Raw genomic sequence first — 23,057 nt, forward strand, 5'->3', positions numbered from 1 at the left:
AATTGCAGATAAAGATTTTTATAAACACATTGTTAGGTGAAAGCCCTTTCCTTCTCAGCTGATCTATTAATTACACTGTTTGCTTTACATGTGGAAGCAAATCTCAAAGACACATCTCATTCAGACACTGACTTATGTATCCTGGCCCCACCCTGCTATCTACCCAAGCTCCACCCTTGGAGAACACAAAGAGAGACACTCCCTCTGTTGATGAAATTTTAAAGATTAAAAGTGTTAAAACAAGGAAAGATCATGACCTAGGATGATTCTAACATGCTCCACCCCGGCAGCATTGAATGTGATGGGATCAGAGTATCTCAAAAGCATCCATGTATCTGCTGCGGAAGCTGCCAGTTGAAGGAACTCTACAATATATACTTTGGTTTGCCTTTATGCCAAAACATTTTCTTAAAAGGTGTTATGCCAGCTTATGACTGTGTTGCCTATCTGAACATTTGAATTCAGAAAGGCCCATGTGGTGAAGATACTTTGTCTCTCTACTAAGGCTGTGTGAGGTTCCCACAGATAGCCCTAAACTTTCTTCCCAGCACAAGGGGAAATATGAGTTGGTAGCCCTCTCTTTTAGGTCCCCTCAACTAAAACCTTCATAGATCTTATCTAAAAATGAGACTTAGGGGGCAAGGGGAACTCAGTGATAGAGCTTGTACTTAGCATGCATGAAGTTTCAAACCCAGCACCTAAATAAATAAATACATAACTTAGAATATGCCTACGTCATCCCCTTTGTAATAGTGAGCAAGAAGTGGAGTCTGTAAGAAACTTCTCAAAAGAAGAAACACAAATGGCCAAGAAATATAGGAAAAAATGTTCACCACCTCTAGGAATTAGGGAAATGCAAATCAAAACTATACTAAGATGTCATCTCACTCCAGTCAGAATGGCAGTGACCAAGAAGTGAGTATATGGAGGAAAAGGTACACTTGTACATTGTTGGTGGGACTGAAAATTAGTACAACCACTCTGGAAAGCATTGTGCAGATTCCCCAATAAAACTAGGAATTCAACCACTGTATCACCCAGAAATCCCACTCCTTTGTTTTTATCCAAAAGATCTAAAAATCAGCATACTGTAGCAATCTAGCCATTTCAATGTTTATAAGCAGCACAACTCACAATAGCCAAATTGGGAATTTACCCAGTTGCCTGCCCATAAATGGATTAAGAAAATGTGAGATATGTATATATGTGTGTATACACACACACACTCACACACACACGCACACACACACACAATGGAGTTCCACTCAGCCACAAAGAATAATGAAATAATGGCATTTGCCAGTCAAAGGATGGAAATGGAGAAAATTGTGCAAGTGAAATAGCCAGACTCCATAAATCAAGGGTCAAATGTTTTCTCTCATATATGGAAGTTACTGGATTAATCTACTGATGAAGTTAGAGCCCATAATCCAATCCCTTTCCAAATGTTCCACCTAGGAACATTGCCAACCTTTCAACACAGGAGCCTTTGGGGGAGATTCCAGAAGCTTTTGAGGGAATATCCCCCTTTCCTTGTGACCTTCTCAGTCGTGAGAAACAGTCTGATCCAGGAGCCATTTCACCTCTTTCTGGCCTACAAGGTACCTTTGTTGCTTCATTTTCCAAATGTGAATTACAGTATGCATGACTAAGGATGCAGGAATCAAGTAATCTATCTTCAAGTACAAAACAGTATATAAATATGTGAAGAAATGCAAACACAGAAGGTATAATTCTAAGAGCCCATAGAGGCATTATCGTAATTACTATTAATAGTTCTACATGGGGCAAACCTCAATCTAATACTGTCTATTTGACCTTGCTTTACATTTAAGTCTGACTTTTACCTTCAACTAAATAAATGGTCAGTCAAAAAATATATATAAAATGTATCACATGTATGTGCAGAATAATTTCCCTCATTCTTAAATAATTATCCCATCCAACAAGTAACTTCCTAGATACTAATATTCCATTCAATCACATCAGATTGAGAGATATTTTATCAATGCACAATATTCATATAACACTTTTCTAATGTTTAACCAGTTAAACCAGTTCATCTAGTGAGCCTCCATACATTCTTTAAAACTAAAATCCTTTCTAACAACGTCCATGCTTTATAATAAAAACCTAAATTTTATTAAGGAACCGTGCATGAAAATATCTCAATTGTTTCTTGATTTGCAAGAAAAACTATATCGCTTTTAATCCTTTCATTCTGAAAATCTAGAGAGCAAGAACATATGGGTAGGGACTGGAAACAGGAATGATTTATTCCACTTTAGAAAGCAGCACGTGGGGGGAATCCTAGAAAAATTCTGGAAACTGACAAAGCCTTTCTTCAAGACCTGCATATTATCTCCATTTGGCAGCCCAATCTCCTCTCCTGAAACTCTCACCTTTGAAGCACAGACAGTTCCGTGGCACCCAGTTCATGCAGCGAATCAACCCGCACTGTGAGGTTAATATACATCCAAGAAGGTTACCCATAGCACTGTTCACAGGTGCTTTTTCCCAAAATTAACCCAAAGGGCATAAAGTATGTGTAGGATATTTAGACACTTTGCAGATTATTTTTATGTCCCCCCAAATTTATATTTTATCCAAAGAGCTAAACAAAAAGAGTAAAATTACTGGTAGGAAAAGAAAGCTTTTTCATATTGGGGATTAGACCCAGGGGTGCTTTACAACTTAACCACATCCTCAGCCCTTTTTAGTTTTTTATTTTGAGACACAGTCTCTCTAAGTTGCTGAGGCTGGCCTCAAACTTGTAATCTTGCTATCTCAACCTCCCAAGATGCTAAGATTTCAGGCATGTGCCACCATGCCCAGCAAGAAAGTATTTTCTAGATAACGTATTGTTGTGCCCATGATAAATTAATAAAAATGATTACACTCTGCTTAAGACTAAAGCCAAATAGTTCATATACCTAGGTGCTTACACCAACTGGACTGACAGTCACCAAACCACTGTGTCCCCATCATTCAGTATCACTCACTACTACCTGCAGTCAGCTCTCTGCCTGCTCTTCACACATCAACCTGTCCCCTATACCCCTGGGAAAGCCATGACCCAAAGCATAAATGGGCTCCTCTACTCACACACCTTCAATAGGACCCATGCTTAGATATTTTTCCAAGTATCTTTTATAAAGGATACTCAAGAGCAAAGAAAAATGAAACTTTTGGAGATCTGGGTGCACAGGGTAATGCAGTTCCCTAAAATAAGAGAAATGTCCTTGAAATTTCAGGTTTTGAATCAATTGTCCAATTGCTTTTTGAGTTCTATTTCTCAGCACCTTCTACATGTGGAGTGATCTTGGGATATCACTAGAATCCCCACTCATCTCAACCTACACTCATTCTTCAGGAGATTTCAACCAGTATTTGGACTTGAAATGCCTCCTAGTTCGTGGTGACCTCTAAATGTACATCGCCAGAATAGCCCCTCCAAGTTCATATGTGGAGCTTCCTACTCGAGATCTTTCCTTGGATGTCCTAATAAGCATCTCAAATTTAACATGGCTGTGCTGGCCTGGAATCAACCTGAGCTATTTTGTTCTTTGGCAAGAGCCCCAGACATCCTCATCAAGAGTGCTGCTTTATGACCATGGCTTGAGGAGTTGCAGGAGGGTGGTATCACCCCACTGTACTCTTTATTGATAACCGTGTGATGGGATGACTTGCACCTGGTCTCACTTGAGACTCCCAGAGAGCTCTACCACCAAGACTTATATCATTATGACCGGCAGGGTAGAAAAACCCTGACCAACAAAAGTGTTCATGCACACATAAGTGGTTCCTGATCTGAGAGAGAAGCATGTCCTGGTGTGGCAGGGCAAAGGGAGGACCCAGGAGCTGTCCCTGGCTTCTTCAGACCCCTTGTGGTCTGGCAGCCTTTGCCTGTGATATTTCATCTTTATTTGGGTGCTGTACTGTAATGCATCATTTTCATGCAGTAAACTGTGAATCTGTGGGCACTTTGATTTGGTGTTCCATAAATCTTCTTCAATAACTGCAACCTGTCTGACACTCTGAATGCAATAACCAAAACCAAACTCCTGATATTATTCCTCAGATCAGCTCTTCCTACACTCTCCACCATGTCAGGAAAACAAGATACAACTTAGGACCAAAATGGGGGGATTATCCTTGACTCCCATCTCTTGGACTGCACATCTGGTCCATCAATAAGCCCCACAGACTTTCCTCCCAAAATATACTCACAATCTGATTGCATCTCACCACCCCCACTGCTACCACCTTAGTTCAAGGGCCTTCTTCTCTCACCAGGATTATTACAACAGTTTCCTAACTGCCTGTCCTGATACCACCCCCACATTTGTGCAACCTAGTCTAAACACTATAGCCAGAGTGATGTGCAGCCAGAACAGCATACTTACATGCACCAAATATTCAAAGTGCTTATTTTAACTTACAAGACCCCTACATGAACTGGCCCCCATTACCTGACTGACGTCATCTTCCACCACTCCCTCCCATTATCCTGGCAGGAACGCACACCTCAATAAGGGCCTATGTCCAAGTTCATGCTCCACCCAAGAGTTAGTCCCCAGATGGCCTCTTGGTTGATTTCCTCTCTTTAGAAAATCACCCTATCAGTGACACTTCTCTAGTGATCTGATTGAAAATTAATCACCAACACCATTCAACATTTCTTATCCCCCACCAATGCTTTATTTATTTACAGGAAACTTACCACTATCTAACATACTGTCTTCCCCCAACAGAATATAAGCTCACCAAGGACAAGAATTTTCATCTGTTTTATTCTCTATAGTATTTTAGTGCTTAGACAATGTATCTAGTAGGCATTCAATAAATGCTCTTAAATGAATGAATGAATATAGAATTACATTAAACCATTTTTTTTTTAAGTCTAGTGTCATTGGCATTCTAGGAAAGGCAGGTTGATATATTTATCCTGTAGTTCCAAGTATCCTCTGATACACAGCTAACTGCCCACTAGGGCACAATTATTCCAAGTAAAAAATAGGGCCAGGAGGAAGCAAATCTCCCTGGTACAGAACAAGAAGCCAGGGTTTACCTGCTAATGCCCCTCCTCCTCAAACCCAGGTCACTCCATGCCTGTACCGCTTAGACCGTCCCCTGCTCTTATCTTCCCCAGTGCACTCTGATGCATGCTTAGAATCTAATCTCCTTTCACCTCTTCTTCTTAGACTTCCCACCTGTTATAAAGTGGTTAATTTCCCCTCGGTGTTCCAATCTGTAGCACCCTAGCTCCGATCTTAAAGCACTTCTATTGTAACTACGCTTATCGCTGTCTCCTCTGGTTGACTGTGAGAGTGAATACCTTAAGAGAGACCAGGGTTTTTTCCATCATTTTATTTGGCTCAGTACCCAGCAAAGAGGTCAACAACTTGGAGGTCCTGAATAAAAGCCAGTGAATGGACCAGAATGAGAAGGACTGGTGCAGAGAGAATATAATCCCCTGGGCAGGAAGACACCAAAGATCTAGACCTAAGGCCAAACGGATGCCCTTGTACAAACATGTCTTATTCTTTACCCAAAAACAGAGAAAATATCTTCCAGGCCTAGATCCACAAGGAGTGGGGCTCACATTAGAAAACAAAAGACAAATGTCCCATTAGGTATTTTATTATAATGCATAGATCATAGATTTTGCACTATATTTTAAATCCCAAAATTGATTCGGCAAATCTGGAAACAACTATATTGACGACTGGGTGTGTCTCACCTCACCAGACCTCAACTGGTTCACCATATTCAAACAGAATGCTGGTGATAATCCTGCTGTCCAGGAAGAATATTAAAATCCAGGTTATATGATCTCCATGTTGGAAAGAGATAGCATACATCATTATGAAAAGAAGACTATAACTTAATACTCATTACACCCTAATACATGGGATAACAGGGAACTTCTTTTAGAGGCAATAAATTTGAGAGCTAAGTGCTTAAGCTCCAGAGTCTGTTCACCTAGGTTTGAATAACAGTTCTGCCACTTTGCACCCTGGAATATTAAGTTCCCCTGCCTCAGTCTCCATATAAGCTAAGTGCAAAAAAAAAAAAAAAGAAAAACAAGGAACTTGCCTCATAAGATTGTTTAAGAGAAATTATACATGTAAAGGGTTAGGGGGAAAGCCTTACACATAATAAGTGCTCATTAAAATCTGGCTACTGATAATAGTTACTTATGAGTCTTAAAAAGTTTTCATGTATGTTTCTATACTGACATCATATTAGTTTAAATGTAGTGGGAGTTGAAAATTATACTGCTCAAGATATCTCAGGCCAGAAAAGATATTTGTATCTTCCTATTTCTGCCCTTCCTTTGTCTTGAAGGGCTGATGGAGACATGCAAAGGGCAGTACATAGAGTATACACACAAGCTCCTATCAGAGGACAGACAGTTGCTGTCATCTGCCTTCATGAATCAATCTCTGTCACCCTACCCTGTGATAACCACAGCATAGAATCAGGTTTCTATAGTTTGCCCAGAGGTATACTTAATAACTAGGGGGCTGGGACCAGGTTAGGCTAACTGCACTTGAGGTTGTACTTCTCTCTGACCACTCAACCTCTCCAAATTCCTTTTCCACCAACACTGGGATTGAATGGCTGACCACTCCAACTATTTCCCTCCTCCAGCACCAAAAGAAACTAAGCGGAAAAGCAGCCGAGACTCCTAAGTCAGATGCCAGATGGGACCGCTCACCCTGTTAATGCTACAGGGGGTAAATCACTTGGACTTCCTGCAACTTAGATTCCTAATCCTTAATGCTGTGATACCACAATCTAATATAGACACTCATGAGGTTTTAAGGGATGATTGAATGGGAAAATAAGTATGAGAAAAAAAAACTTGGAAATTTAGGAGAATCATATGAATAAAATGTAATTCTAATAAATGATGACTAGCTGGGTGGCCTTTTTCCCAACTTACATACTGACCTTGTTCCTTAAAGCCAGGACATTATAAAGATTTCCTTTATCAAAAGAAATTATATCCAAAGAGAAAGAAAAATTAATGCTTTAAAGTCGTGGGGTTATAAAGATGAGTGACATGACAATAAAGAATAGTTTCTGCATTGAAAATTACTAAGTAAGCACAAAAAATGTAGTAATACTCAATCAGCAATAACTATGATTAAAGCTAAAATGGATTGCCCATTCATAGTAGAAATAAAAACATTGGGTCATTTTTTTACCCACAGTTCATGCCCATTGCTAAAGCAAGGTAGGGAAAAAAATCAGTATTCACCACTAGATTGCCCTTCCTCGCAATGGCCTTCAAGCTATTTTCAAAGTTCTGAATAAATTTGGTTAAAACTTGACAGTGAGATCATTTTCAAATTCACACAATTTCCTTTTTTTTTTTTTTCTTTTCTGACCAAGACCAATCACTTCCCTCCACATGCCAAGGATGCAACTACCTGAATCAAACTGCTACAACCCAGGAAAGGGGTAAAGGAGACAGGGGAATCGTATCAACAAACAAACTTAACACTCTGAGGACCATGGTACTCTCTGTGGATTATCCTTTGGAAGAAGCCTACTTGGTGGGTATTCTATCCCTACTCTAAATAGATCATTTATGGCTCAAACCAAAAAGTTGCTGCTTCAGGTGACACCTCTAGTAAGCTCTCAAACAGAGTTTAAAACACATCTTGTCAAATCCCAATGTTTAGGCTTCTACCACTGCTCCATGCCATCAAGACAACCAAGATCTCTTCTAAAACTTAAGGGAAGTGGGAATTCTAGAGAGGGATGTATTCTCTCCTAGGATTGTGTAGCACAAAGAAAGAATGAAGTGAAAATAATCTTACAAAGGACCAAGGAAGGGGATAGCTGGGACAATAATGTAATATGAGTTGGCGGTTTTCACTGTCAAAACTGAAAATGTCACTAACATCTAAAAATAGTAAAGAATTTGGTATATAAGTATGTAAAGGGTCTTTTCAAAACATAAGTCTATGTGTAAACCTAAAAAATAAAATATTAAAAATTTAAAACATTAAGTCAAAGGCAGAAATGTCTAAATGTGGCAGGAGCTCAATAAGGGTCAGATAATATTAGCTCTAACAGTTTTCAAAAAAAACTTACATTAAAAAAAAAAGTGCATATAGAGTAGACATAGAAAGGGCTTAGGTAGTGTTAGGGGAAACCACTACTACCAAAATTAGAGGAAAAGTCCTAGAAACAACAAAAAAGGATGAAAATTTAAAAAAAATACATCCCTCAGTCTACTATTCCCACTCATTCAAAAAACAAACCTAAAATAAGGAAGTATGCTCAGATGATGTCTCATAGATCATTTCAGTCCAATTGGAATTAAACCAGGTAGGAAAAGTAGGTTCTACAGGAAAATATGTGTGTGTACAATTAAAATGTCCTTAATAACCAGTCATTTCTCTCCTTTATCATGCTCTGTTCAAGACTACAATTCTTAGTTTGACCAATAAACTGTTTTATGCAAAAGAAATCTACAACAAAAAATATAGTCATCTCCAAGAAGCCTACCTGAAATTTATAAATCATTTTGGGATTAACTTTTAAAATAAAATTATTTTCATAATGTAATTGCCCTGCTATTATCAATTAAAACTGAATTAGTTGTAATTCAAAAACTATTTTTCTGTGTGGCAATAAACTGCCTTTCAGTTGGGATTTACAGAAACAATAATGAATCACCTGTCCCTAAACACTTTACACAGGCAGTTAACAGTTACACCTTGGCTAGATTAAAGAGGTGAGTGACAACTTGTTAATCACAAGGGATGCCCATCTCAAGAGGGTCACACCAAGAATGCATCCTTTCCATCTTAAGCTGGCCACTGCCCAGGTGAAAACTCTTTTGTTTTTCATTTACCATGGCAATGCTTCTCCATGGGCAATGATCCACCTAACCACAAGGACCTCCCGCAGGGTAACCCCATGTCCACAGGTGTGCACTGGCCGTTCTGAGACAAGGAAATGAGAAAGAATTCAGGAAGAAAAAAAAAAAGGAGGCAAGATAAATACAGAAGAGCAAGAGGAGCAGAGAGAATGAGAAAGAACCGTGGGAGAAGAAATAAAAGAGAAGGGGAAGATAAGCAGGTGAAAGAAAGGAACGAGAAAGGAAAAGGACAGAGAGATTGGAGGAAAAGTCTATGCTAAGAAGCAGAGGTGGAGTAGGGCTCCTTCATTCCTGCCAGCAGGTGCACACTGGCTCTCTCCCCTAGCCTTTACTCCTTTGAGGGGAATGCAATAGCAATTTCTCTGGTGCCATTACCTGGATGAGTTCGTCCAGCTCGGTGGAATTGACACAGGAGTGTTGGGATATGAATGTCTGCTTCTGGATCACAATGGTGGTCCTCTGAGAAATCTCCTGAGGCTGCTCCAATGCTTTGAACACGGTGGCTCCGATGATCAGATAGAGGACAACCACCAGGAAAATCGTGGAGACCGTCTTCCATTTCATAACATTAATGGCCGTGTCACTCTCCACCCGTGAAGCAAGCACTGTGGGTTTCGTGGAGAAGGAGAGCCTCGGTTTGGAGTTCTGAGCGGCAGATTTAGGATCCAGCAAGTCAGGTGCCGCCACTGACAACAACAGAGAAGGAGGGTTAGGCGGGAGGAGATCAAAGGGGAATGGGGCTGTTGAAGGGATCAGCAAGGGCTGGCTGAAGAGCTTGCTCTCCTTGGAAGCTCTGGAACCTAACCCAGGAGCACTCTTATTGGATCTCCTGCAGGACCTTATAAATGGGTCCAAGGAAAAGGGGCTGGGTCTTGGTTCCTCGCTGCTATTGGTGATCCAGGTGGAAGGAAGAAAACAGGAGTCAGACCCAGAAACTTAGGAAAAAGAGGATGCCTGAGGGCTTCCTAATTAATTTCTAATTTTATATCTGCCCACTATTTGAGTCAAGGAAAACATACTAAACTTCTAGGAGTTCATGGTCATGAAGAAACCTAATGGCTTATTCTTGTTCTCAAGAACTTCATAGTGCAAATGATGGATATAAAGAACACCTTATTTTTGTTATAAATTTTATTATAATAAGGAATTGTGTTGTAATTGCATTAAAAATTATTTACAATCAAAACAGTGTTGCTAAAAAGAAATCAATCTTGATTTTCTCATAAAACAGGTATGAGTAAACCACTCAGTCCAATTTATTTGTTTGTTTGTTTGTTTGTTTCACCCAATTTCCAAAATGGGCTCAGTGTGAAACATCACTATTTATTTTCTATCATGTTTAAAAAATGAAAGTTATTGCTGACCCTTATGGCACAATGTTAGGTAGAAAGAAGAAAAGACAAGTTCCTTCAATTTCTACCTTGAGTAACTTCAAGATAAGAGGAATTTAAATCTTTGCTCACACCTGAGTCCCTACATGCTCTGTACAAAACTAATTGCTCCATTAGAGCGTGTTTACATGCTCTCTTACAAATTCCCGTATACGCTGAGGTGACTCTAAATTCATTTATTATTTATCTCAACTGTTCAAAAATATCATTAATGGATTTCTTTTTAGAAAATACAAGAGCTGCTAGACTTCCACTTGCTAAGGGAAAAATAAGCCATCCATTACAGAACATTTGCTTAGAAAAGCAGCATTGAACTAAAAAGGGTTAACAGAATGGCTAAAATATATGGAACTTAAAAACAAAATACCAACTCAAATAGAATAATCAATTTAAAGTCTAACGTTGTTATAAGTAATACCGTTGTCATGTATATAATGTAGGTTTTATTAAATGATTACTTAATCTAAAACACACTTCTAGGTAACCATACAAGAAGTCTCATGGAAATGCACACAAATATCCCACAGCCACCTGAGGATAAGATGCTCATAAAGAGTGTCAATTGTAAAACAGCTCCCTACTCTGCTCTCCTACCTAACATTGTGCGTTAAATGTAGGCTACCATAATGTGAGTTCATAAAATACATCTTCAGTTGCCCATCAAAAAGAAGCTTTCCAAACAAAGCCGTTTGAAGCCCTAGACCTAAGTAGTATTGTAAAATGATGGCAGATGACACAGGCTCCCCAACCAGGAAAGCTCAGAATAGTTTTGACATTGGAGAGATGAAATCAGAGCTGTGATTGAGGACACCCTAGCCCTGGATCCAAGTGGAGATTCCACTTGCATAGAGCTCATCAGAGCAAGAGTTCAATCTTTTGCACACAAGTATGTACAGGTTTCTCTCCTGATGCATCCACCTGTTCTGAAAAACCACAAGCTAGGAGACACCTTTATATTTAAAATTAGTACTGGGCATGTGTTTAATGTTTTGATTTAAAACAGACACACACACATACACATACACACACACACACACATTTTCTAATAGAATGCTCATAATAGCTAAATTCACTGTTGTCTGCAGTCTCAGCAGCACCTTCCCCTAGCTGCTTAGTAAGTCTGAGAGAAAAAAAAAAGTCATAATCTAAAATTTAGCCAATTTTGGAATAAAAATAATAGAAAATTACACAGAAGCTCCACATTATCTCCAAGCTTTCCAAGCCGCTCCTCCCCACATCTCTGTGCTCTTGCCTTTCTGATTTTTCACATCACTGGTTTGCTAGCCTGTAGAATTGGAAAACACCAGGACTGTTTACCTTGAGGCTATCAAATCTCAACCCAAAATCCCACTAAGACATTGTTATTATATGTTTTGAGGAAAAGAGGATAGATTTTAAAAACATATATATATATATATATTGTGTGTGTGAGTGTGTGCGCCAGTGTGTTTCTGAAGGAGTTTAATCTTTTTAAGCTCCTGTTTTATTTTTTTAATTTTTTTAATTAGCAGAATATATATAATGCACACTTGGCAGACAGAATGGACAGAAACTGGTGTGATACCATATATATATATATACATGGTTGATATAGGCTGATATTTTATATCAGCCTTTTCTCTGGATCTAATATGGGAAATCTCTGGGTTTCCATATACCCCTTTTGAAGAAGAGCTGACCCTTCCACACACTCTCAGTTCCATTACTACCCCCACCCCCAGCACAGCACACTCTCCTGGTCTTCCTGGGCTCCCTTCCTCACGCTGATATGTCGTTCTCCTCGCAAATGACCACCAACCAGCAGGAGAAATGAGCCTTTTTTCAGCACCACTGCGTGTCCCACCATGCAATGGGCAACAAGTGTGACGAGGGTCACCATGCAACCTGCCTGTCCGCTACTCTCAAGGGTTGACCCTCCTCCTCCATCAGAAACTCTCCCAACGTGTTCCAAACCCATACCCAAGGCAGATGCAAAGACCCCAGGCGCCAGCGGGAGTAGGGGGGAGGCGGGGGGCAGAAGCCGCCAGGAGAAGATCCGGGAATGGGTTTGCCTCCAAATCCAGATAATGATCCAACACTTTGGATGGAAAACGAAGATCGGAAACGTCCGCTTGCTGCGAGGGGACATCTGCAGCCCTCTTAGGGCTGGCTGGGCCGGAAAGCGCGAGGCTAGGGGGTGGCGGGGAGCGTACCCGGGGGTCTCACCTCCTGCTCTATAGCCAGGTCTCTCCCGCGAGGCGCTGGGAAGCATGAGGCATGCAGCATTCAGAATGTTTTTTGAAAAAGACGGACTTGAAGCTTTTTTACAAACACGCCATTGTACTCACTTCTTATTCAGAGACGGGCTGCTGCGCGCTCCGAGCTGCATGGGCAGGCATTTTCCCCGGCTTTGTTTTACAAGGTGGGGAGAGCGGGGCTGGACGCGGGAGGGGGTGTGGGGGGAGCGTGAGAAGAAACGAAATCGCGGGAAGGAGGGGACACCGGCTGGCTGGGCAGAGGGCGAGGCTGAGGCCAAGTTGGGTTCGGGCTCAGCCGCCCCCGCGCGTGCCTGCGGCCGGGCCCGGGTCACCCAGAGAGCGCGGGCGACCCGGGTCCCGCGCCGGCCAGCAGCCGCCGCCGCGGCGCGCTCAGCCCAGGGCTCCGCGCTGGCCCGGCCTCCGCGCGGCGCGGCGCGGGGGCGGTCGGTGCAGCCCAAGTGGCCGAGCGCCCCGGCGTCTTTGTGCGCGAGCCTCGCTCAGCCCCTCTTCGCATGTCTTTGTGTCTCCCCGGGCAAAACCCTCCGTGCCCCGCGGTGGGGGTGTGGCACAGTCTTGGCGCCCGTGGCTCGCCGCCCTCCGCCGCTCGCCCTTCCCGGCTGGCTTCTTCGCCCCTCGCCCGCTCCTTTCCCTCCTTTCAGAACTCCCTCCCCCTCGCCTCCACCTCCCTCGCTGTCTCCCCGCCTGAGCTCGCCTCTCCGCACCCCCTTCTGGCCCAATCCTCGCCCGCGTCGCCCCTGCGGGTGCTCCCTTCCAGAGCCTGGCTCAGCCCGCCTCCCCGCCTGGGGCACAGCTCCTTGGCTCACCTGCTGTCTCTCCCCGTGTCAGCCCGTTCCACTATTAAACGCCCCCCCAACACACACACACACACACACACACACACACACACACACACACAATCTCCTCATTCTCTCTGTCTGACATTCATATGCCCCAGAGTTCCATCCAGTCTTCTTCCAGGTCGGGCGCGGCAGGTGGGACCTAAGCTCTGGAGCGCGGATACCCAGACCTTTGCAGGTGGGCATCTTCCTCATCTTCGTGCTCCCCCTCACCTGGCCAGCGTGGTATAGGGATACGCCCTTCATTAGCGCCCTGGAGTCGGGGAGATTTGAAGTCCTACCCTCTTAGAGTCTGCACCTGGAAAAAGGTATTAACTCGTCACCAGCAATCCCCACTACACCTCCAAGGGTGATTGAGATGAGCCTGAAGCGCCATTTGGCAGAATGTCCCTGGCCAGAAATGACAGGGACTATAACCGGAGTCAGGGTGAAGACATCTAGGGGTGCAGAGGGGAAAAAAAGAACACCCTTTGCCCTGGACACAGGTTGCTAAAGGCTGTCCTTGGGAGCCTCTGAGTGGGAAACCTCTGACCTCAGCTGGAACTCCAAGTTCCCAGTCCCCCTATCCCTTTCAGGTGCCAGTTTGACAGGTACAAACCACGCCCAGACACGAAGAAGGCAGCTCAGGGAACTTGTGGCAACAGGGATGAGAGAACCACGGAATCCCCAGAAGAAGAGAATAAAAGAAATTAGATGCTGCCCTTTTAGTAGTCGAATCCTCTCACAACACACAGGATGTTGTGGAACTTCAATCCGTTTGTAAACTTTCTCTTCCCACTTTCGCTGCAGGAATCCCCTGCTGACCTCCATCCTCCCACCCCACTGCTATGTTTGAGTTCATCTTCCATAACTGCTGCTCAGCCAGTTTGGATTATTTTCCCAATTAACAAGGAGTACTTCCTAGTGAAAGGTATAGACGTGACTACAAAAAGAAGCTTATGACTCTTTTGCAAGACTGTCCCATCATCAATAATAAAAACATTACGTTATTATTTTAGATTCTAGACTAGATTCAGCACCTTCTTCCCTATTAAAATATATATTATCCATCCTGCTCGAATTGAAGCAAGTTTTCTAAACTTCTGCTCTCCATAGTAACACAAGTCCTTTCTAAAATGTGAATCTAATCTTTCCATTCCCAGAAACTTAAAACCCTTCCAAAGTCTCTAGGTCACATATTATGTACTTCATGATCTAGCTTTTCATTCCAGCCCTTTCTAGATATCATCACCTTGCCTTGCACTTTCCCCCACCACACACATACCTCACACCTTACATGACTAAGGTATTTGCCCAAGAGAAACAGGAAATGTGTTCATTCTCTTCCCCCTTCTCTGTGCCCCCCCAACACATATACACGCATGATAAAAGATTTATTTTAAAGAATTGCCTCACATGATTATGGATGCTGGCAGGTGACTCTCAAATCTGTAGGGCAGTTCTGGCAGACTGGCAACTCAGGCAAGACTGGATGCTTCTGACTGGAGGCAGAATTTCCACTTTTCTAGAAAGTCTACCTTTTGCTCCTAAGTGAGGCCCACCTGCATTATCTAGACTAATCCTCTTTCCTTAAAATCAACTGGTTGTAAATATTACTACATCTGCAAAATATCTTCACAGCAACACTTAGATCCTCATTAGAGTTTGACTAAATGACTGGGTATTAGAGCCTAGCCAAACTGACATAAAATTAACCATCTCTGGTATTATTACCCTTCAGATTCTCCATGCTATCAAAAGTTGTCTCAGAACCCTGGAAAATGAGGTGTCTTACCAGCTATTTCCCAATTCACCCTTTTTTTTTTTTTTTTTGGTTTTGTTTTGGTACCAGGGATTGAACCCAGAGGCACTGAACCTCTGAGCCACATCCTCAGCCCTTTTTATTTTTTATCTTTTCATGTTGAGATGGTCTTGCTCAGTGGCTTAGGGCCTCACTAAGTTGCAGAGGCTGGCTTTGAACTTGCCATCTTCCTGCCTCAACTTGTACTTCTATCTTTGCGCTGTCACAGTGTGTTGTGCTTTGTTAAACTAGATTGTAAGCCTATAAACTACGTTTCTCTGTTCATCATGATCTATATAACTAGTGACTGATGCTAAATAAGTGTACAGTAAACATCCAAATGATAGTATGATCACTAGTAAAAAGCTGACATTATCATTCACCTGGCCTTCCTCCAAGGATTTGGAACCAGGATAACACACACACACACACACACACACACACACACTTTGATCCCTTGTCAATGGTCTACTGTTTACTACAGTGGGAGCTTGATGAACAGTTTAAAGATGCCTGCTTGTTATTTATGTAGGTCTGTATAGTGCTTCCATTTTTCCATACTCACAGCATGTAGGTCTCACCCCCAATCTCAACTGCTGAGTTTTCGCTTTCCCTATGACTTCATATGTAAGAGTTGTCTTCCTTCATGCATCACATGCATGTAGGATGCTTGAAGTGGGGATGGGGGTGAATGAGAGGTTTACATGGAAAAGAAGGGAAGGGAAGAACAAGGGAAGGGGAGGGAGACTCCAAACTGTAACAGCAGGAATCACTCCAACAAGCCAGAAAACAAAGGTGCAGCCTCAAAAATAATTTGAAAAACCAAGAAACCAACCAATCACACTGACTCCAGTCCTGCTTTCCATTGCAACCCCATAAAGTCCCCATCCTTCAGTACTCCTGCTCATTTAAGATCCCTCTTGTGCCAATACATTCTTATGGTGTTTGAATTGAGAGGAAAAAATGAAGTAGACTACTTTGTCTATCACTGAAACTGGAGCAACAGGGAAGTGGGATGGATTATCTTGTTTAAATTTATGACTGCAATGCATACAAATCCCATCAAAAGTTCAATAGAAAGGGAGGATGGATTCTATTTCTTCCATGTTGCAGGATTACTGAATATCCCTTGACTTCATTTTAATAGATAGGAAAATCTGAAATATATTAATAAAGAGCTTTAGCTCCCCAAAGTCTATACTGCCCTTATTCTAGTGCTTTCAGATCCAACTAAGCACTGTGAGATCAAGAAAAACTCATTTTTATGTTTATTTTGCTTTTTGACCTTGGCCTATTCAAAATGCCATAATGAAAAAAATAAAAGTAAAAAATAAGTATACCACTTTTTTTTCATATTCCCAAACATATCTGGGATTTTGGAGTCAAAGATTTCTATGGGTGACCTATCTCCACCACTTCTTAACCATGTGCATTAGAGGAAGTCACTTTATCTTTCTGACCATCTGATTCCTAACCTATTAAATAAGGATAACTCACTGAATTCACAAAGGCTATTGCAAAGATCATAGTGAGGCAATCATGTATTTTTCAGTTTCATATTACTACACTGAAATGTTAGGGAAAATTAACTTATGAAGAGAAAAGTTTTATTTTGGTTTGTAGTTCTGGGGGTTCATCCAAAATTATGTGGCCCCATTCTTCAGGCCTTTAGGAAGGATAACACATCATGGAGGGAGCATGTGACAGAGAGACTGCTTATATCATGAGCCAGGAAGAAAACAAGAACAATGGGATGTGCCAGGATTTCACAGTGTCTTTTCTCTGGGAGGGAGGACACACCTCCAATGATCCAAGGAGTTACCCAAAGACCCTCACCTCTTAAAAGTGCACAGCACTTCCAAATACTGCCACCCTGAGGAACAAATCTTTTATGCACAGGCTTTTGGGAGACAGTCAATATCTGATCTATGGCAGCATTTATGTATTCAATATTATTGATTCCCAAAGGAATTTTATTCTCTCCTTTGCCTGTCATAACCCCATAAATCAGAGAGTTCCCGAACAAGTAAGACCACCAAGAAATCCCAATTCTGTAATGAATTTTGCAGTTCATTTAATCTTCTGGGTAACATCATTGCACAGATAAAAGAAAAGGAAGAATAATTCACCTCCATCCAAAAAATATTTACTGAGTGACTACTGCATACAGGAGAACTATGGTTAAAGTAAGGGCATTGCCTTCAGAAACTGTGTGACCTAGATAGAGTAGGTACTGGACAAGTATAAAATTCAAATTCTGATTAAGTGACCTAAAAAGTTACCAGGTACTATGAGAGTACTTGGTATTAGAAATTCAGAGAAAACCTGTCTAAAGAAGCAGCACTGAAGTTGGTCCCTGAAAATGCACATACTGTTGAGCATTAAGCATAAGAAGCATAATGTATGCAAAGAGGCTTCTCAACAACAAGCCTGTAAAAAGACTGTAGTAGAAAGCAGCTGGGAGCATCTGGAGAGCTCAGAAAGCAAGGATTGCTGGTGGACAGTGATCAAGCCAGACGTAGGGAGAGACCTGGTCTTACAGCTTCTGGATTTTAATGAATGGGGTATTGATGAATATTCATCACCAAGAAATCTCATCAGACATTTTTTTTAAAGAATTCTTCTGCTTGCTATATGGAGAACAGAAAGAAGGGAAACAAAAATATAGGGGAACAAAAAGTGTAAGCATATGAATTTAGACATTATAACTCAGTTCTAGATGAGAGAATCATGGTGATTTGGATGGTGGTATCAAAGACACAGAGTTGGAAGATCAGTAGGACTTTGTGATCCATGGGGCATGGGGAGTGGGCATGATGGAGAGGGGTCATTTTCTTAGAAGCTCTACTTGACTGCAAACTCAGTCAAAGAGGACAATATTGGCAGCACTTTGTCATACATACAATAATTATGTATGACTTGGACTCTTCTAAGCACCTACCTTCTGCTTTCATGGCTGTTGGATTTCTTGTGAGACTCATCCCTGATTGCAGGTAGAGTATGCAAGCTAGGTTTCAGCCAATACAGTCATGATTCCCCAGCCTCTTGACTGGTTCAAGCATGGGCCTGTGACCCACTCAGCCAAAGGCACTTGTGCCAAGATTTCTCTCTCCACCACTGGAGACTTCTGTTCTCCTCCAATGACTTTGAATGTCTTAGAGGCTTCCGTTTGAACAGGAAAGGAAAAGACACTTGAGAATGGAGCCAGCACAGAGCAAACCAAACCAAGATCACCAAGTGCAGGTGACAACATTTAATCAGACACCTATATCATGCCACACCTTGAGATACACACATTTTATTTTTATATAAGCCAGTTTGGGTTGAGATTTCTGACACTTGAAATCAAGAGCCCTAATTCAAATACTGCAATTCAAGGAAGAAGAGGAAATGAAAATAATTTAGTTTTGTGAAGGTCTTTAAATCTGAGTCTCAACGAGTCATTGATTCCTACCAACTAACATTCATGTTCTTGTGCTGTCCCCACTCCTTGCATTTGGACTATATATATACTGACTTAATTCTTTTTAATTTTTTTATTTGTTCTAATCAGTTATACATGACAGTAGAATACATTTTGACACATCATACAAAACTGGAGTATAACTTCTCATTCTTCTGGTTGTACATGATATAGAGTTACACAGGTCATGTAATCATATATGCACATAGGGTAATAATGTCCAATTCATTCTCCTATCATTCCCACCCTCATACCCCCTACCCTCCCTTCACTCCCCTCTGTCTAATCCAAAGTACCTCTAATCTCCCCCACCCTTATTGTAAATTAACATCTGCATATCAGAGAAAATATTTGGCCTTTGGTTCTTTGGTATTGACTTATTTCACTTAGCATAACATTCTCTAGTTCCATCCATTTACTAGCCAATTCCATCTTCTTTAAGGCTGGGTAATATTTCATTGTGTATATAAACCACATTTTCTTTATCCATTCATCTGTTGAAGGGCACCTAGATTGGTTCCAGAGTTTAGCTATTAACATTAATGTGGCTGCATCACTGGAGTATGCTGATTTTAAGTCCTTTGAGTATAAACCCAAGAGTGGGATAACTGTGTCAAATGGTGGTTCCATTCCAAGTTTTCTGAGGAATATCCATGTACTGCTTTCCATAGTGATTCTACCAATTAGAAGTTGATATATACTGGAAATAATTATATTGACTTAATTCTAATAAATAGAATTTGGCACAAAGAATGCTCCTTCCAAGATTAGGATATAAAAAGACTGCAGCTTCCCTTTTGTGTGCTCTCTTTTAGCCCTCTCCTGGGTGGAATATGGTTGCCTTATTGAAAGATAACCCTGTGGAATGCCCTGCATGAATAAGCCTGGGAGGAGATCTCCTGAAGTCTTCCTGAACTTCAAAGCAGATCCTTCCTCAGTCAAGCCTTGAAATGTCTATTGCCCCACGCAATACCTTTGGTAGAATCTCTTGAGAGACCCTGAGCCAACGTCACCCAAATAAAGTGCAGATTCATAAGCCTCAAAACTTTAAGATCATAAATGTTTCTTGTTTTCAGCTGCTGAGTTTGGGTGTTACTTTTTATTCAGCAATAGATAATTAATGTAGCCTCTAAGAGTCAAATTCTAAGCAATCTTATAAAATGTCAGAGCCAAGCTATGTAAATTAATATAAAACAGTAATTCCTCAAAGATCAAAATTTGTTCATTTTAAAGAATTAATATCTTCTAAATTAGGATGTGCCAATCAGAAGGTAAGTCGGAAATCATTGTTAGAAATGGAAAAAGGAATTATGAGGTAGATGCCCATACAAGTATGAATACAGCAGAAGTTCTCAAACTTGAACAGGCATCAAAAATAGCTGGATGGCTGGTTAGAACACAAATTGCTGAGCCCACCCCCAGTGTTTCTGAATATTATGTCTAGGGTGGGGCTTGAAAAGTGGTATGAATAATAAATCCCGTGATGGTGCTGGTGCTACTAATTCAGGGACCACACCTTGAGAACCATTAGACAAGAGGTAAGATCCAGGCTCACTCTGCTCAATAGCTTACAGCCAATGAAACAGTTTCAACAATGGTGATGTCTAGATGGCAACAGAGTTGGCAAATCATGGCAGGCAATGGCACATATCAACATCCACTCTCAACTATGAAGTGAGACGTTCAAAAACCTTTCCATTTCCAACCTCACTTACATGTCATATGTCATTGATGGTAACAAATATATTTATTCACTAATTCAACTGGAGTTTAATTAAACATTTACAATGTATCAGATATTTTTTACAACATTTGGGACTTAGAGAAGTGAAAATCACCAACTCCTATCACAATGGAGCTAATATACTTAGGAAAGAATGACACTAGTGAAACTATGTTCATATCTATTCAGCAAAACATCACTGAATTACCGAGAGAATTTCAGATTCAAGTGCTTCACCGTGAAGGAAAGATCAGATGTCATTTTACCAAAATTGCAAAATTCATCAAAACTGGCTGGTTCATTTATAAAAAGAAATGTAGCCCTAAGATACACAATACTCAGAATTATCTTATATAGTAACTTTGTGTACTTATTTACTTTGAAACAAAAATACACAAACATACGTAGGTAAGTTTTTAATTGAAATAATTTTTTTTAATAATTGGAGTACTTAGTCCAATATTATCTCATTTTAGTGTTGAAAATTCATGTAAGTCAAAGCACCTGTGTTCCACATAGAAAGATCAGTGTTTTATTTAATGTATACACAATAGTTATTAACTGGTAAAAAAGCTAAAATTAATATTCAGTTTTCCCTGATAGGGAATAAGAGCATTATGAAGGGAAAGAACCCTTATAACAGGATACTCTGTTAGAATAAATTCAGAAAACGTTCTCATTCATCTGATACACAAAGAATTCAGGGACAATATCCTTACACCTGTCAAACATGAGTAGCATAATAAACTATCACCAGGAAATGGACATTAGGCTGGTACATATCCAGATGTCAGTATTTTTCTACCTCTGATATCACAGGTCAATCCTCCACTGACAGTGAATTCATTAGATAATTTTTTAAGTCTGTCTATGTTAAGCAAGCCAATTATATCAAATGTGCTGCATTTTTAAATCAACCATAAATCCAGAGAGAACTAGAGCATTTTCAATGTTTCTTGAGGGCTTTCATTACCTAATGAATTTTTGGCACATCCGGTCCTTTAGTTGAAACTTGTATTTGTTGTGAACATTGCCCAGTATAGCATCCTGCCTTCACCTGAGACCGCAGATTCTGACAGTACTGACTGTGGCTTTGTGAAGAACAAATCAATCCAATTTCCCTTCTAAAATGAAGTCACACCGCTTAAAGGCAATAAAGAAGCAAACAGAGAATGTGAGTATTTGGAATCTCCTAAAGACATTTTTTAATGTGTTCAGTAATCAAAGATGTTGACTTCACCATACATACAGAATCTACTTTCCCCTTATCCCTTTGTGTGTCTATGATTGAATGAGCACATAAGGCTTGCCTAAGGCTACTTGCTGAATTTATGGAAGAACTGAGATTGAAAAATTCATGTATCACCCCAGGATGTATTTGTTCTATAAGAAAACTCTAAAATAGAGAAGAAAATGGATTTTTATTGAATTCTAAAATATGTGAAGGTGGTCATGAGATTTCCCCCAAACCCTACAAAGTGACCAATGCAGAACTGCCACTATCACTTTTGCCTCATGGACCATCTCTTCCTGGGGTCTTTTGTCCCTGGCCCCTTTCACTGATCTCCAATCCATTTACCACACTGCAGCCACATGGAACTTAAAAAAAAAAATTAAGTTGTATTGAATCCCTAAATAAAATCATGCATGAGGCTGGTGTGGTGGCTCAGTGGTAGATAGCTTGCCTCACATGCATGAGACCCTGAGACATGAAACACTATTAGAACAAATTCAGAAGATGTTCTGGGTTCGATCCTCAGCACCACATAAAAATAAATAAATAAAATAAAAGATATCTTAAAATCATGCACTTCTGGTTTCCCATTTCCTTCAGGAAAGACCTTACAATGTCATTGACAACCCAAGGCCCCTAATATCCTTGCCTGGTCAATAAGAAGAACAGGAATTACAACATTAGGTAATATCTATTTAGGAATTACTGAGCCAGGCATTCATTTAAACCACTTCATTACTATTGCATTTAATTCTCATTAAGAACTGTTAAAATTAAACACTGCTATTATGTCCAGAGATGCTAAGTGACTTTTTCCAAAATAACATAGTTAAATAAGTCAATACACCCCTGCCACCTAGGGCCCATCTCGCCAGGCCTCCCTTTTCTCTCTGTGGTTCAGCAATTGTTAGAATTCCAGTTTCTTCAATGTATCCTACTCCCCTCATTGCTCCCCTAGAGCCTTTGCACATACCAGCTCCTCCAGCTTGGACCATGGCTGTCTCCTTCATTGCCTGCATACAACTTCTACCCATCTTTCAGACCTCAGAAAAAACAAACCTTCTTCAGAAAACCGCACCCTTGCCAGCTCCAGATGAGCTCCTCATGCCCCAGCACACTCCTGCAGCACCCCCTAGCTTCCCTTCATGACCCCATCAGCTGTAACACCTAGGTACGCACTCAAAAAGAAGAAATTATCGCTATTTGCGGATGACATGATAATATACTTAACAGACCCAAAAGGGTCTACAAAGAAGCTGCTAGAGTTAATAAATGAATTCAGCAAAGTGGCAGGTTATAAAATCAACATGCATAAATCACAGACATTCCTGTATATCAGCAACAAAACCTCTGAAATGGAAATAAGGAAACCACTCCATTCACAATATCCTCAAAGAAAATAAGATACTTGGGAATCAACCTAACAAAAGAGGTGAAAGATTTATACAATGAAAACTACAGAACCCT

At 40.8% G+C, this 23,057-nt stretch overlaps 1 protein-coding gene across 2 annotated transcripts in view; it reads right to left on the bottom strand.

Moving 5' to 3' along the window:
* Kcnk2 (potassium two pore domain channel subfamily K member 2) overlaps positions 1-23,057 on the bottom strand; it is a 191,375-nt gene that overhangs the window by 114,941 nt on the left and 53,377 nt on the right. Inside the window, exons 1-2 of one of the 2 annotated variants that reach the window (XM_026387977.2) lie at positions 12,624-12,681; positions 9,281-9,591 (exon numbers count right to left, since the gene is read on the bottom strand). In XM_026387977.2, coding sequence (XP_026243762.2) covers positions 9,281-9,591; position 12,624 — 312 coding nt within the window. In that variant the 5' untranslated portion in view covers positions 12,625-12,681. Of the gene's footprint in view, positions 1-9,280; positions 9,592-12,623; positions 12,682-23,057 lie in introns of those variants that run through there. The other variant, XM_026387976.2, reaches the window with a different exon arrangement.

This window comes from Urocitellus parryii, chromosome 9 (assembly GCF_045843805.1).
Source record: "Urocitellus parryii isolate mUroPar1 chromosome 9, mUroPar1.hap1, whole genome shotgun sequence".
In the NCBI taxonomy this organism is placed as follows: domain Eukaryota; kingdom Metazoa; phylum Chordata; class Mammalia; order Rodentia; family Sciuridae; genus Urocitellus; species Urocitellus parryii.